We start from the raw sequence: 17,412 nt of genomic DNA on the forward strand, positions 1-17,412 counted from the left end.
CTTATGTTACTACAAACTGAAATACATCTTTCAGGTGACATGGCTTGCTCAGTTCAAATGCACTCGACTGTCTTACCAGGTACTTGCTCAGAAGGAAGCTCCAAACTTCGTGGTTAACTGCAATGTAGTTTTCTAAGGGACCAGTTAGTATGGATAGGTTAATCACCTCCCACTGAGCAAAGACACAAAATGTCTGCACAATGATCATGCAGGCTCTGATACAGTTTTCAAAGTTATTCTGAGAGCTTTAAATTTCAAATAGAAATATTTAACAGAGTAATTCCAATGGCTTCCTATACTGCTTTCCCTAATCCTTCTACATTAATTATTTCCACAGTATAATTATGTTCAAAGGGAAAATAGGATAAAACCAGCACCAAAGAGGAAAAGGACTATTCAGAATTGCACTCAATTTATTTAAAAAATCATATAAACTGATTGTATCTGTATGTGGCATGACTACAAACAGTTGCTTCTGAATTAGTTTAAATAGTTCTAAATTTCAAAACAAAATACTCCAATCTTCACCTGGAAATAACAATCCTACTGCATTCTTGCTGATGACAGCAAAAGACTTCAACTAACTACAATAAATTGTAGTTAAGATCTATACTCTCCGGCAGTGAGTTTGCCTAAACCTACCATGATTTCTAAGCATATATTTAGAAACACACTGGGGAAGACAGAGAAAAACGAAAGAAACAGTATTCTCTGTACCTGGCAAGTCTGAAAAAAGGAGAATGCACTCATTGAATCCATTAGCCAGAAGACGATCCCTCAGCTGTTGAAGTATGGCAACTCCGATACAGAATGGGAAGGAGGAATTTCCAAGCAGTAATGTATCCCACAAGTGAAAAATTTTGTGCAAAGGAAATACATCTGCATAATGAATAAGCACAATAAAGAAAACTCTGTAAGCATATACGCACAATAACAGGGTTAATGAGTTGCCTATGTACTTCTTTCCTCTCCCATCTTGAGTGATTTCTTTTTTATTTGGGAGCAAATAGGACTTAACCCGTTTAGGATCATGTTTGTGTTCATATGCACTTTGATTACTCTGTAAACAACAGTCTTCTTTTCTTAACGAATACTTGGAAGCACATGGGTTTTCACATTTCAAGTATGTCAAGAATTAGGCAATTTATTTTTCTTTTAGTATAGTACAATTACATATTAAGGCATACATATCAGTTTTTCACAATAAGTTGACATTAATGAGTTCATCAATAAGATAAACTTCTTACAATTAGACAAAAAAATGAACATATATAAAGAAAAAAATGGCAGAATAAAAGAAAGACAAGGAAAAAAGCCTATTAAAAATAGCAAGATTTTATATATAAAGCTGAAGGTGGCTCTCTTAAAATATGCTATCTTCCAATGAAATAGTTCTAAGACTTTAATGCACTTGATTGCTTACGGAAAACATCTCCTTGGTTTTCCAAATGTGGTGGTTCTCATGAAGGGTATAGAAACAGGGACAACTGCAAGAACCAGGGCTTTACAGTCAAAATCTTTAGACAATGCAATCAAGAGGCTCACATTAAGTTCTCTGATATTTCATCAGAGAAATAATCTATCAGCTCTTTTCATTCTGCCACTTTGAAAATTTAAATTCAACATCTGCCAATGTTGATATGACATGAAAAAAAAATTTGAGAAAAGAAGTTTTTAAATTGCTTTCTAGACTCGACTTATTGTTCTCTTTAATTAAAACTCACCAAATTAGAAAGCTCTTCTTTTTTCCTAATATACATGCACAAATACAGTAAACTAGTGCTACCAGAATAACAGTGTGTCAATGTGCAACAAAAACATGATTATCTTCAGAAACAAAGTCAATCTCTTTCTTACATTATTTGAGTGATGGCAGGGGATGGTAGTGTGGTTTGGTTTTGCTTTTTAACTATTATTACATCTTTTTCCAGTAGATAACAGCTTCCTCTGAATACACCCTAAATACTGCATGTGTAAAAGAATCCAGACAATAATAACAACAACAACATAATAACTATATAATAATCTAACAATAACAACAACTCAAAACCACAGGAAAAATACTAATTATTACCAAATCAGGGCAGAAAGTAAGTGACAGGCACTGTTGAGTGTTCCACAACACATCCTTGCAAATTATAAGCATCCTACTAAATGATCTATTATACCAATTAAGAAAGGCTTTATCTGGAAAAGTGAGAAAAATTAAGCTTAAGAAATAGAAGAGCATTTAATCAGAGGGAAAAAAAAGCATACTTACGTGTAAACATTGTAAGAAACCAAGGAATCGCATAAAGCTGCCAAAGGTGGTGATGGGGGGAAGAAGACAAAAAAAGTTTTGAGAACTTAAGTTGTCTATGATAATTGTCAACTACATTAAAAATTGTCTATTTTGCATGAATGCATTTAGAAAGGAAAATAACTGCAGTGGCAGATCTTCTATCACACAACTCTTAGCCTCAGAAAATTTTTTCATGACCAAATTTTTCAAATTATTAGTTTGTGACACTGTATTGAAAACAGTGAAAAGACAATCACCACCCTCACTAGGCTGGTTTGCAAAAATATAACCTCCAAAGTCTTAAAGAACTCAAAAACCTGCTCTACTAAACTGTTGCAATTCTCAATAATGTAAGCAAAAATTAGCCAAGGATGCCTGGAAAAGCATAAACCAATTTGATTTAATATATCTTTTTGACTATGGAAGAAAATAGTTTCATAGAAATAACTAAAAGTTCAAATCATGATTTTCAAGAGAAAAAATAACCACCTCTGCCTTTTTCTGTTATGCTGGTATTTATTAAAATGCATACTTGCCAGTGAAGAAATTAAGGACAGTCTCATTCTCAGTAAACGCTCACTAACACCCAAGCATTTATGTAGTTCTACTGTGACCATTTTGGGGCAGTGTCACCCAAAGGTGTCCTGCTTCAGCACTTACACCCCTACGAGGCTCATGCTGCTGAAACAGCCACAAAAAACCTTTCAAGTCTGCAAACTTTCATACTTATGACATCATACAGAGAAAGAGCTAAGCATTTATGACACCTTAAGAATTTCTGATTTTTCAATGATGCATTTAGCAAGGCAAAGGCAAGAGGATCTATTTTCTTGAAACATCAAATTGCGCAGAAAGCTTCCACAAATTAGGAATGCAAGAGCGAGACGATCATTGTTAAATTTTACTCAGCTGCATAGCTCATGTGCTATGAAGATTTACAGTTAAACATAAAGCTTAATATATTACTTTTTAACTCATAAAAAGTGCAAATTAATCCTCCTATTGAGCTTTTCCTGGAAGTAAACAAATGAGTAGCAGAAAACATAACTGATATAATGTTAATAAATTACTTCTTATTCCATAAACTCTGAACTGGGTTATGGATCTGACTAAATGATGTACACATTTGCTAAAAAACCTTCTTAGCACAGCTCTAAATTATATTCCTATGCCTTCATCTGAGTGATTGAGATCTGAACCATACTGATTTGAACCCTAAACTAAGGAAGGTTCAATGACCTGTTCAACAGTTTTAATATTCAGCAGGCTTTTATGAAGCTTGACCTCCAGCCCACCAATTGATTTTAAGTGTTCAAAATCCAAACCAAATCAATTTCTATCACCATATTAATCTTATAATAGAATCATACTATTTCCCTGAGTATATCTATGTCATGTTTTAAATAGATGGCATTCTAGGAATAATAACATATCTTGTTCCCTGAAATATCCCCTGCAGTGGTTGTGATCAGATAATACCTGTTTATCTATATGTTTGCATGCAATACCTTGCTTCCCATGCAGTAGTAAAACAAACCTAGTGTCCTGAGGTTCCTCTTTGCTTGGAGATACCTATGATATAAACCACTTTATTTCCTTGATTTTTAGAAGCAATTATTTCCTCCTTTTCATATATATGATGAAAATGTTTTACCAAAGCAGATCCTCATTTTCTCCTAATTTCACAAATACCTCTATCATGCATGCAGTTACACAGAAATAAACAAGAAAATACATGAAATGTGAAGTTTCGAAGATTATTAAAAGGTAATCACAAGGAAAATCACTGCTTTTCTCTTAACCACCCTCACCAAACGCATCAGCAGTGACATGATAAAGCAGGTCAAACAATTTAAGTAGAAGGACTCAGGCGAGCTTTTATTGAAGGGAGTTTTTCCTCTGACTTTAACAAAAAGAATGCTTTACGCAAGGAGGTGCTGGTAAGCCCGAAGGCAAGGGAAGGCACAGCGGGCGGCATTACTCGCCGGTGGCGGCGAAAGGGAGGAGGAGCCGCTCCGACCGCAGCGCAGCGCTCGGGACCAGGAGTGCACGCAGCGCTAGTGAATGGTGCCCTCCAGCGGCCGCCGCCCGGAACAGCAGCGCGCCGCGCCTCCGGAACAACGGGCTCCGGGAAAAGAGGATTTCAACCCTTCAGCGCTGAACCCTGAAACCGAAGGGGGCTCTGGTTTTACTGGACACTTAACTCTCCGGAGCTAATGTGTAATCAAAGTAGCATCTGAACAGCCGGAACAACCTGAGAATAAGCCACATTAAAAAAAAGAGCCTGTAAAACCAACACATCGTTTCTTAGAGAGACCTTGAGAGGAACAGTGCCATAATTATAATTTTGCTTTGCATCAGGGACTAATGTCACCCATGTTCTGCCTTTCCTTTACTTGCTTACTCATAGCATTCATAACTTCTTCAGGCTTACAAACACCTCCTTGTCTTAAATCATTATATTTGTTAAAATCAGAGGAAAAACTCCCTTCAATAATAAGTTATACAGAAAAAGCATAACTTTTTTTTTTTCTGTATATACTTTAGCTGTATCACATATTGCAGTTTATATGAGGTGCCAAATCCAAAGATAAAGAGGTTTGGGTGTTTTTTTCTGCTGTCTATTAAATGCCTGTCCCTTTTTTTCCTGTTTGATGCACGTGTGAAACAATATTGTCCAACAATAATCAGAATTTTATTTTGCTGAGTTGTTCTAACAACTGTCCCAACTGCTACTTTTTGCTTTAATTTTCAGTTGTTAATAAAAACTAGTTTTTTGCTTTCTACATCTTCTTGCGGGGGCAGGGGGGATTTGGAGAGGGAAATGCTGAGCTCTTCTCCCTGGATCCAGTGACAGGATGTGTTGGAATAGTTCAAAGCTGCACCAGGGGAGATTTAGATTGGACATTAGGAAGCCTTTCTTTACCAAGAAGGTGGAAACACTGGAAGAAGCTTCCTAGAGAGGTGGTTGATGCCCAAGGCTGTCAGTGTTTAAGAGGCATTTGGAGAATGCCCTTTATCAGCACACTTTAAGTTAGCCCTGAGGTGGCCAGGCAGTTGGACTACACGAACCTTGTAGATCCCTTCCAAAGGAAATTGTCTATTCTTATGAAGTTCTTTCACCTTCCTGCTCCACATTTGAAAATCAGACACACAGACAGCTTCAATCCTATATGGTGACAATCATATATTTAAAGGCTTCAGAAAGGTGCAGAAGATCAGGCAAATTGAGTCACATTTTTAATATTAGATTCTACCCACCTATATGTACCTACACAAACAAAATTTGAAGAATGATCACTTTCTTCCCAAGATAAAAATATCAGCAATTCGTTTTCAGGTAATTGTGTAACAGGACAAACAGAGAAAGTACTTCAAGGGCAGGATTTTTAAGATGAAACTCTATTACTGACACCTCATGTATATCACCAAAACCAAGCTAAGGTATCTACCTGTGCCAGCAGCTTCAGCACAATGATATTAATGAACGGCAATCAGTTTGCCTTCTGTGTTAGTGGATAGATGAGAACTGTGTCTACCTTCCATAATTCACAACTGAAAGTGCTTTAGAGTAATTTATGTCAATTGCTGCACTTTTAGCAACATTGTACACTTCTTTGTTTTTCTTCATTTTCTTCTTTAACATGGTCTGCTGTTTAGGGTCAGAATTAGTCAGTAAAATAAGGAATGTTTTATACAGCATTCTATAGGGCGGGGAAGAGTATAAACTTCCAGAAAGTGAGCAAAGGAGAACTGTAAGATTCACTGTATATATTATCCCTCTATTTATATGTAAATCACATAGCCACAGCAATGTACTTAATCCAGGCACCACATCAGCTAATAATATTCACAACGACTCAAGCTTCAGCAGTGTTCAATATTCTGGGAGCTACGTGACCTGAAGCAAATGAGAAGGGTGCCAGGAACACAATCTTCCCTGCAGCAGAGCCAGCATTTCAATGATGAAAGATTAATCAGGGTTTACTTTGATAGGATTAGTACTCAAGCACGAAACTCTGGTTCAGATCTCATTACTACAGTGCATATCCTTCACCTTGATGGATCCTATGCTGCCTTGTTACAGTCACAAAAAATCACCTCTCTGACTAATCTAAAAGGCAGAACAACTTTTACTTACTAAAAAGAATCTGAACCCTGACAGATAATTCAGAAAGGACAAACTCTTTTCAGAGGTTAATTTTAGAACTTGCACTTTTATTCAATGCAAGAGTTTAAAAAAATATATTCCTTTTTTGCAATTGTTTACTATATTACCTAATAGTCTATAGATTATCAGCTTTAGAGACAAGGCTCATGTACTGTCCAATGACTAGCACAACAGAAACTAAAATATAGCAAAACATGTGATTCCAAACTATTCCATCTGACTTGTACCTTGGAAGGCTTCAGTGGAGAATTATTACTGCATAGGCAGACACAAGGAGCTGCTGAAATATTAGATAAGAACCAAGATGGGTTGCTACTGAGCTCTGGCACAGATTAGTAGCCCACACAAGGACCTGTAAGGTGGTCAGGAAAAGTACATCTCTAACTCTTTGGTGGGAACATAGCATCCTGGACAAAATACACAGGAGAATTGTTTTGGTCATCTGCAGCCTTTAAATAAGCATCAAATGCATTTATATAGTGATGCTGCAAAATTGATTCTCCCTCAGGAACTTAAATGTTGCTGTTAACCCTTGCACTTCATCTACCCAAATATTTAGGCTTTCTACAGATAAATACTCCCCCTTCTCCTCACTTTCCTTTCATCTTCCTCCCACTTGTCCTCTGCAGATGTGTCATCTGAAATACATGTGGCTTTCTCAAACTCCTCTCTTTATTAGGCAATACACTGGCTTTCTCTTCTGCTCATTTTAACACCACCTGTTACACCTAAATTTGTATTAGCCAAATAACATTATTAAATTAAAAGCACTCTCTACAAATGAAAATATATACTTTCTTTTTGATTACAATATTAATAAACAATATCACAATAAGTGATAATGAGTATCTGCCAGTCCCAAACTCCCACAAATTCTTTTAGGAATGATGTAAAACAAAGGATTTTCAGAGGCTTGGTCTTGCTGCTTTAACTTAAAATATTTCCTAATAAGCATAAGGCTTTTCTGATAAGCTAAACTTTGTATTGCTTATAGAAGTAATGCATATAAATTCTTATTTATGAAATTTGCATTTCTACATCAACATCTCCTGAGTTCAGGTATCCTCTTCCATTTTGACCTCTCAGTCATCATCTGTTCTTATGACCAGCTGGTAATTATCAAATTTCTAAATGCCAAATCTAGAATGATATAGACCATAACAATTAACGTTATCTCTATGGCTTTGCCTAAATCTGCTTTTCAGAAACATCGTTTGTAGGCAGACAAACATTTTTATTTTGGCTTTCTTGACTATACACACCTCTCTAAAAAAAGGAGGAAAGTTTACTATTTACAGTGATAGCTAGAAGTGAGGCTCTAAAGAAGGCCTGGTTTTGCTTTTTCCAACAAAGCCCATCCTCTCCACTATTTTTTGGGTGTGTTCTTAGTTTTCATTTTTCCAATGGAAGTATGAAACTTGAGTCTATGTTATGCACTTGTCCCATATTTGAGACACACTCCAGCAAATGACTGCTTAGCATTTTCCAGGGTCTGACATATCTACAAGATTGATGATCACGGACTTTTTCTATAACTTGCAATATAATATATAATTTGTGCTAATCAACAGCATTTAATTAGATGCACTAATTTTGCTATTAGCACTTTATGAGTACACTATTTTTTTGTATAGTAACCCACATTTCAAAAATAAATGCATATATACCTTTTAAGATGAATCTAAGTTATAATAATGGGCTAGTAGTATTTTTATTGTATTTACCATCCCAGCAGAACAGAAAGGACTAAAGCATGTAAAACAAGAATCAAATTATCAGCATATTCAGGAAGGTCTATTAATATGGAAGTTTCACTTTTGTCAAAGTGCTACTGAAGCAGTTTGGAAAGGCATCTTATCCCAGTTTCCCTAATTTTCCATTTTTTATTTCCTTTGGATAATACTTATAAGGATCCTTAGCACTTACATCTGGAATAAACCCAATTTCATTGAGGTGGTTACTCAGCTCTGGATCATGGAATGCAATCATCTGGGAAAACACCGTCAGGTACTCTGAAATGACAAATCCAAGACTGTTGTCAAAAACACAAGCCATCACATGCTGCTAGCTCACAACAGAGCTGTAGGAAAGCCACTCATTTTAAACCTACAATAAAATAGCAAGTGAATACCACTGCTGCACTCCTTGTCACTGTTAGAGTCAATACAGAGGAAGAAACACTTAACTTTTCTTCTTTAGTACTTCTCAAATTGGATTTGTAGCAATGGTTTGACTTGGCACACACTTAAGTTGTGATGTATGCTTGATATGCAAAGTTAAAGACTGTTAGGTAAGCAGCAAGGAGAAATACCCACATAAAAGATAAAATTTATTACATCTTCAGCCTGGCCTATTAGGTTGATAGGTACAATTTCATTAAGTTGTCTAAATAACACTTGCTTTTAATTGGAAGAGAAGCAGACAGCAGAACACAGGACTGACAGATTTTCTCTGATCTGCCCCTCTCCCAGTTTTGTCCACACTGTCACACACTCTGTGAGAAGAAAGCTGAAGAGGCAATAATTGCAATTTTGTAACAGATGGTAATTCCTATTCCTTCACGTTCCCAAGAACAGAGCAATTAGGGCATGGACAGCCAGTCCTGGGGAGCAGCAGACAGAGAATGCAAACTCTGCTTCCAGAACGTTCTGGCATCTCAATGCTCCTCACAGTTTGTTTCTACACAGAAGACACAAAGCAGCTAAAACTGCAGTGGGTAGTTAAATGACATATTCCTAACCCTTTCCTCTACCTTAAAAAGGCAGGGAAATGACACAGCATCTTCCTTTAAACCTTTATTTATACTTTTTTTTTTTTTGACATACAGCCCCAGAAAGGATTAATTAGAATACGAAAGAACCCTAAAGGGTCCAATCTTCCTGAGTCCTTGATGGTGCCAGATGTAGAACAGGAACTCAGGAATACCTACATTAATTTGTTTCACAGAATCCTACTGACCTGTATTTCTAACTTTGGCTGATGCATATTTTTGCAAAGTTCCTTAGGAACAACATCAGAAAACCCTAGAGAGCAAAAGTATTATTTTATGGAACAGTATAACCTCTTGAGAAAAGTCTTTACCAAGCTATTAATCTTGAAGTCTAAAGTAGTTGTCTCCAGAGGAACATATTTATTCTTTTCATCTGTAGACCTTTACTGCAAGCAATCTTTCTTTACAGACAAAAGGATGCAAACATGTTCTCTGGAATAATTTTTCTTTATTTTTTATTCAGTTCATAACACCTCTTACCCATTTTCTTCTACACATAAACTCTCCTAACCCTGGCATTCTCTTCTTACATTAGCTCTCTCCCAATTATCTAATATGTAAATGCTTTTAAAGTTTTGTTGATCAGTTCTTAATTACCTTCCTTGAAGACAAAAATGACAGACACTTTAAAGCTGACAGGTTTCACAAGAAATATATTAAAGAATTTATTTAAAAGAAATACAAGGACAGCAAGCCATGCTGATACTCGGTATTCAATAAACATTCATAACTGCTTGCAATTAAAAACATTAATTACCACCTGTTTCTTTTAATTACTAATGGCTTTTGAAACAGCTTCTTTTGTTTTTTAAAGACTGTCTGGAAGACAAATTATCTTCCCAAGACAGTTTGTGCCAAGGTGACTTTCTAGGTGGAGACAATTCTTTTTTCATGTTTCCATGAAATTTAAAATAACTTTTCAATTAGAACAGACATTCCCATTTTAATTTATCTAAGTTACCAAAATACTTGTTGAATGCTGAACTATGGAACATTATTGCTCAGGGTTTTCCAACTCCTGTCCTGTATTGAATAATTAATTCCCCTTGAATCCCTATTTTCCTGAATACTATAACTTTCATTTTCTGAAGAACCCCTAGTTTGTACTGTTCTTCATTTTCCCTTATTGTCCAACAACTCCTCTAACAGGATGACTGATCACCTTAAAGGTAAGCCTTTACAATGTAACACTAGAAAGACTACTTACTGCTTTCACAATTTTGCAGGATGGACTGACTCTTACCCTGGATATTACATAGAACACTTTTGTGTTGTGTGCACTTCTTGATTTTTTCTCCTGTCTGAATCCTTAACACTTACTTTGTTCCAAATTTTCTTGCACAGTTACATGATTTTGACTGCATCCCAATTTTGCAACCCCTTGAAAAAGTGTATTTACATAGCCAGAAACAATTCTACTTCTCTTAGAACTACACCAAATAAAGGGACCAACTTACCTTGAATAACATGAGAATTATCCTTCAGAAAGAAGTTATACAAATACTTGGGAATAAAAGCAGACATGCAGGCATATGCCAGAGCTGAAAGAATTAAAAAAACAGATGTAATGACAGAGGCAGAATTTAATTACACCTTAACAAGTTCATTATTAACCAGATAATAAGCATAAATACTTAAATCAATCTGTACACAAAAATGATTGCATGCACAGTAGGTATAATAGGAGCCATCGTCCCAAGAAACTAGTTTTCCCACACAGAGACCTTATATAAAGAAAGCCAAGTACAAGACAATAAAATCCTGGATTACATCTGTTATGAACAAAGCACATTCTAAAAAGAGAAAGGTCATATATTTAAAGCTGATCTGAAACTTTCAGGCAAAACTACCATCAGCTTTTCTGAACAAAGCTGTCTGACAGTTTAACACTTAGGTTACCAAATAATACATTCACCTTAAGCAAGGCTGAACTACAGCTTCACTGAAAAAATACAAGTGCTACAGCAGCATTTCTTCCTTTTTCTATTCAAGATTGTTTGTGCTTTTTAAAATATATAATTATTGCACTTGGCAATAAACAGTACTTGAACCCCTGCTTGAAGAGCAGTACACCACATGCAGTTTTCAAAACTCCAACCATTTCTTTTGACCTGTGACAACAAGAGCTTTAAAATTCCTTTGTAGATACAGAAACTTCCCATCTCTAAGTGGATTCACACATCTGTCTGCACGTAGATACAGATGAGAGACTGTGCTTTTCTTCGCTCACTGCAGAAAAATGTACTCACCTTCATTGTTAAAATTCAAGTACAGAAATGGTGCACAAAGAGAGTCAAGACCTAAAGAGAGAAGAGCCATGAAGAAACAGCACAAAGAGTTCATTTATTTTAATGCACAGGATAAAGACATTAATTTATAATGAAAATTTGCACACTAGATACTGGTTCTGCATTATCAGGCCTTCACAAGTAATGGTGAGAACAACTGTGAAATATATGCATGAAAACAGCAAGGATTTCAAATTGTTCAGCTATAATGCCAAATTGATTATTCTGCCAAGGCATCCAAGAAATGCCAATTACTGTTCCAAGAACTCAGCAACTTTTGCAGTATTATCTTGGAGCTTAATAGCAAGCAACAGACTTTTCTTTTTAAAATAAAGTGACTGAAACTTATGAAGACTGAATATATAACAAAAATGGGGCAATATTTTATTCCAAATTAAATATAAGTTATTAGGATTTAAATTTGCCATAACCCACAGATTCATTCTTCAAAGGAAGCAGAAAGGAAAGCATCCAAAAAAACGCTTATATTGTGGGGGTGAAAAGCAGGAGGTACTTTTAAGTCAATCAAAGCTTTCCATTCAACTATCTGCCCTTGCCAACCAGTCAAACTCACCTTGCCAGTACACCAAATTAGGATGGGAAACAACCCAGGCCTTCAATACACGTCTGAACTTTGCATGACCCTCTGGTGATGACAGCAGTTCATCATATTGATGGCAACGAGGAATATCAACTTCAATCTGCACCACAGCCAAGCATACAAAGAGAAATTGGGATGAGTGGGGCAGCACTATAGCAATCTTGCAACACTAGAAGTAGAAGTCAGCCAAAATATGTAGGTCAGACCACCATCATATACGATCTGCTTCCTCCATCACTCTCAAAACCAAAACTGACAGGGGACCTAACACAATTGTCAAAGTTTAAAAATAGAGACTTTTTTTTTTTCTTCTCCTCCTTTTCTGCACTCTTATTTTTTAAAGGGTTCTAGCCCTTGAAAAAGGCTGAAAACAGATGACAGTTACAGTTTTTTTACTTCTGGACTCATTTTAGGTGGCAATATTACTTTGCTCTAAAAGGTAACCAAATCAGAGCTCTCAACTAATTTGATGGAAACTTTTTCTTAACCCAGCTGAAAGGAACAGTTGTTGTTTGCAATGTCTTTTTGTGTCTGGTAAGAGAACATTTGAGAACATTCTCTTCTTGGAGAACCAAATTTCTCAAACTCCCATTTCTGTGAAGTATAGCTCACATTACAGGACCTCAGCATTATGGCTACAAGGTCCAACAGGCACAACAAGCATTTGGTAAACCCAGGATTTTTAACAATAAATCATTACTATTGTTCACTACACTGCTTGCTGCTACAGAAACAGTGATTATAAAGTAAAAAGGGATTTCAGCTTCCCCATTTTTTAAGTTGAGTTAAAGTACTTGTGTTGATCTGTTTTGCAAGATTTTTGCTACAGTGTAAGGCTGGAGGGCAAGGGGAACCATATTGCTGTTATCCACCACATGTGCTGCAATAGGCAAGTGATGGGTGGGAAAGATCTTCAAATGACAATATTTGGTAACACCGTAAGTCTTACTTGTCTGTCTGTAGGAATCGGTGTGTCTTTATCAATGGCATCATATTTTGCTTCTATGGCACCCTAAATGTGGAATAAGAATATTTGAATTTAGAAAGCCCTCACCAACATAAGTGCATATGACAATGTACATGCTGATATGAGAAGCTGACTGTTTTTGTTAGGAACTTTAGTTAGCAGAAGAACAGAAGATTCCAACAGCTTAATTTCAACGAAACCATCTTTATTCTGTTACTAACTCAAGACATACAGACCTTCCTATAGATCTCCTCAGCATGATCTTCAGTCATTTTCAGTTGTTTACACAGAAAGCTATGCACTTTCTAGTTTCCCATTTTCAAGTCAAGAGATGCTCTCAGTTTAAATACAGTGCTTACCTCAGCCACCGGCAAGTGGCTTTCAGCATCATTTCTAAAGGCACTGAATCCAGCTGCCTGTTAATTGATATTGCCAAATTGACTTAAGTAGCCAGTCCATGCATAAAACCCAAGGCAGGAATATTAACAAGTCCATTTTAATGTTATGGGACAGGGAAACACCCATATTTTACAGATGGCAAGTTGCTGAAGCATGAGAATTAACTCATTTCCTAAGACTCAGATTACAAGCCCGACCAGCAGTTTTTCTCCACCTTTACAGCTTTTTTTTTGTTGATCATATTATATAGTACTCAGATGATCACATCCTAAGCTAAATCTCCTGAATAACCTAGGATGTGTTATCTCTAAGAATCTTTATGATCTGCTGCTGCAGGATTGCAAGCAAGGTAAATCCAAAAGCTGCGTAGTCCAGCAATTCTGTGAGGACCCCTCATTTCTGGGACATTCCATTGTCCAAAAGGACTGTATTTGATTGACTTAGTCTCCATTCTTTCTGGGAAGTGTATTGATTGGTAGGTAAGAAAAAGACACTTCATGTGTTTTCTCCTGTTTTGTTCAACTACTGCTGGAGCAGAAGGACTGTCAACTGCATTTGTCAAAATATTAAAAATCAAAACAAAAAAACTCAGTTAACTACCACATGTCAGGATATTACTTTCCACTGAAAATAATAATCAAAATTAAAGGCAGTCAAGTTCACATACGCTTTCTGAAATCAAATAACCTTACAGAAAAGAAGCAAGTTTGTCAGAACATCATCTTTATTTGCAAAATTTCGTAACTCATTTTGTTTGAAATTCCAGTAACCTACCTGCCACATCTTTAAACACACTCCAGCTTCCTTTTCAATCCCCTTCCTAACACACTCCATCCCCAGTCAGTACTGGAACTTCTCTGAACACCCTTACCTCAACACCCAACAAGGCAGCCCAGGTTATGCCTCTCAGAAGGGGAGGGATGTCAATCCTGGCTTCTTTCCAAATTTGGTTTTTCTTGTATGGGTAGGCCTTCAAAGAGAAGAGATTAACCACAAAAAAAATGTTATCAGGTAACTGAAACAATTCAAATTCCAAACATGGGACAGTCTTTCCCCAAATGAAAGCAGCAAATACAAGCTTCACAAGAAGTGAATTTAATCCCTAACTGGAAGGCCTGGATGAAAGACTACTGTTTGATGTTAAAATATCTGCTCTTTCTCATAAATGGATTCATGTGCTTTGGTATATACTAGATAGATCTACTAATCCAAATTTGTACTATTTTCTTCATTTTTTCTTCATTAACTTTCTTTTCATAGTATGTATCCATCTTGGTTTTATTAAACATTTTTCGTTTATCCTTGATAATATGCATCAGCTCTCTCATTCTTAAACAGGCTATCTCTCTCCATATATGTAAATTAGGGGCTGCTATTCCTTTATCCAGTATAAACCTCACATTTATAATATGGCATTGCCATGCCATTGCCATTTACTACTTGGAAATGTAGAAAAGTTACAGGCATATTTATACCTATAATAGCTTAGTCTATTATGAAATAAAGGATGTAAAATTATTTTCATCAGTAAATAACCAGTATTAGCAGCAGCTCTATTTCCACGTGAATACCTTAAAATCCACTTTTATATTCACCAGTACTGAGAATAATTTGTTCTGTTTTTATTTTCAATCTTCTTATACTTCTGAAAGGTTTTTTCCTTCCCCCTTTCCTACTATGGTCTCTTGTACTTCTGCTTCCTTTTACAATTACTTGGTCTTTCAAAATCTTCCAATTAACAGACCAAATGCAATTATCCAGCATCACAAGGACTCCATACCTTCAACAGCCTGTCAAACAGGACAATTCTATTTAGCTGGTACTCCGTGTCCCTCTCCCGGATGATCAGAGGAAGAGTAGCAGCTGCAGAGAGCTCATTGCTACTATTGGAATGAGGTAAAGCTGGCTGGCTGGAAAAAAAGGGCAGTAATAGTGGACAGCAAGAAAAACAAATCACTGAAAAGAATTAATACTTGAAGCATTTCTTAGTCAGAAACAAGAATAAACTAATAATTTTGAATATTCAACACAAACAATTGATTTCCAGGACAGAGGCTAAGATCCTCAGTTTGGTATCAGGGCCTGAAGTGCAGCATGTTTATCAGCTCTTGACTTTCAGAGCCAAACAAAGGCACGTTAGTTTTGCTTTTGAGAGGCAGTTGTGTTTAGTTATGCAGTGTGCCACTCAAATAAAACTAATAACTCAAAATTCAGTGTGTTACAGATGTACTGATTTACACACATACTTACTCATCTTCAAGCAATGGATAAAATGCTTCTCCACCAACATCCTTCAGTCTCTGAAAGGAGGAAGAAAAATAATTTGTTATCAGAATGCTGCTCAGAATTCAAGTGGAAATCTTAGTGGAATACAAAAGCTATTAAATAGCAATTAGTTTGTCTAATTCAGTAACTTGCCTTGAGACCCAAGCATTAGCTCAGTCCTTTGCCAGCAATGAAGCATATTGTTTATTCGGCAATAAAACCTTTTGGAGTTGATGGAAGTTCTCCTGCCTAAAGATATCCATAAACCTATTTCCACATAAAAATAGTTTATAGGCACCATGGATTAATAGATCTATAGTATTACATAGTTTGTTGTTTCCTCATTTTTCTACATCGACTTCCTATCCAAGTAGCTGCAAAGTAACTGCAAATTTGCTTTTATGGTTCTAATCAGGGCAGAAGTTATGCAAACTTGAATTCCTTTTAGGAAATACACTCAGCAAGGTGACAGACAAACATGGCTGGGTTTTTGACTGAAGCTTTCAGACCTCTTATGGTGCATGATTAATGTTTAATGCCATGTTCCCTGCAGTGCTCTGTTTTGCAGTTCAGCCCTTAACTTGCAGGCACACAGCACACAGCCTGTTCCTCTTGGGGCTGACAGAAGAATTTATTCTCTGTTTACTCAGTACTGCTCCTCTTTTGATTATAAGCAACATGCACTGCCCTATAAAAGGTGCCTGAAAAATTGCGCAACTTCAAAAACTTATTTCAACTAAAGCTGCAAGGTTCAGTCTTGCATCTTCCACAAAATGAAACTTCAGTATGTAATTATTTCCTGCTGCATTTATAGAAGTAGACAGCAATATCTAAAATCACAGATCAAAATGTTTAAAAAAAACCTTAAAAAACTGCCCTCTAGTGAGAACAACAGAAGCTGCAGTGTGTATTATGTTTAAAATAGATCTTGTATATTTTTAACCTCCCTCCTGCCTTGCAAGCCCTACTGATCAACAGAAGAAAATAACCCAGCTCTTTGGTCTGCCTTGATGCATTTGTCTGAAGCAGTGCAAAGTTCTACTGAAGAAATGTGTTTACACAGCGTTTGACACACTACCTCCAATATTAAGGTGGCAGAGACAGGAGTCACCTTCTTTTTTGTCCTACCCCTGTATTATGAAAAGAGTTTTTCAAAAAGAACCTGACAGAATTGAATTTGCTACTATAAAAAGCAAGCTGCAAACAGTGCAGCATAGTTTCCCAATCTGACAGCAATAAAGCTCTACATGAGCAAAGACATGTAAACAATGAAAACATTTCAGTGATATATGCAGTATTTCTTGTAACTGATCATTACATCAAGCCAAATCATGAGTTATCATGTGTTGATTTTCCCAATGAAGAAAACAGCATTACAGTATTTTTTGCAAAATGCTTCGAGGAGATCTTTTGAACTAGCCATTTCATGCCATATATTCCAAAAATTAATGACCAACTAGCGGAAAAATGGTATCCAATGTTAAGTACAAAACTTTTGAGGAGCTGAAACTGAAATGAATTGTTTTATTTTTTATTTTGGATAATGTGAGCCACTGACAGACAGTAATTAAAGCATACAGAAGACATTCCTTGAGCAAATAGTTGTAGCAATCCTGGAGAATATCAAGTGGTACAGAACTATTTGCACTACAGTGGGACAAAGCAGGTAA

At 36.3% G+C, this 17,412-nt stretch overlaps 1 protein-coding gene across 1 annotated transcript in view; it reads right to left on the minus strand.

Annotated features, from left to right (window-relative positions):
* The window catches only part of TBCK (TBC1 domain containing kinase), an 88,572-nt gene that overhangs the window by 40,437 nt on the left and 30,723 nt on the right, over window positions 1-17,412 (minus strand). The window contains exons 13-22 of the mRNA XM_053976490.1: window positions 15,728-15,777; window positions 15,258-15,387; window positions 14,349-14,447; window positions 13,061-13,123; window positions 12,085-12,211; window positions 11,472-11,522; window positions 10,680-10,763; window positions 8,379-8,464; window positions 2,261-2,297; window positions 718-879 (exon numbers count right to left, since the gene is read on the minus strand). Of these exons, the coding sequence (XP_053832465.1) occupies window positions 718-879; window positions 2,261-2,297; window positions 8,379-8,464; window positions 10,680-10,763; window positions 11,472-11,522; window positions 12,085-12,211; window positions 13,061-13,123; window positions 14,349-14,447; window positions 15,258-15,387; window positions 15,728-15,777 (889 nt within the window). The remainder of the gene's footprint in view (window positions 1-717; window positions 880-2,260; window positions 2,298-8,378; window positions 8,465-10,679; window positions 10,764-11,471; window positions 11,523-12,084; window positions 12,212-13,060; window positions 13,124-14,348; window positions 14,448-15,257; window positions 15,388-15,727; window positions 15,778-17,412) is intronic.

The sequence above is a fragment of the Vidua macroura genome, chromosome 4 (genome assembly GCF_024509145.1).
Source record: "Vidua macroura isolate BioBank_ID:100142 chromosome 4, ASM2450914v1, whole genome shotgun sequence".
Classification (NCBI taxonomy): Eukaryota; Metazoa; Chordata; class Aves; order Passeriformes; family Viduidae; genus Vidua; species Vidua macroura.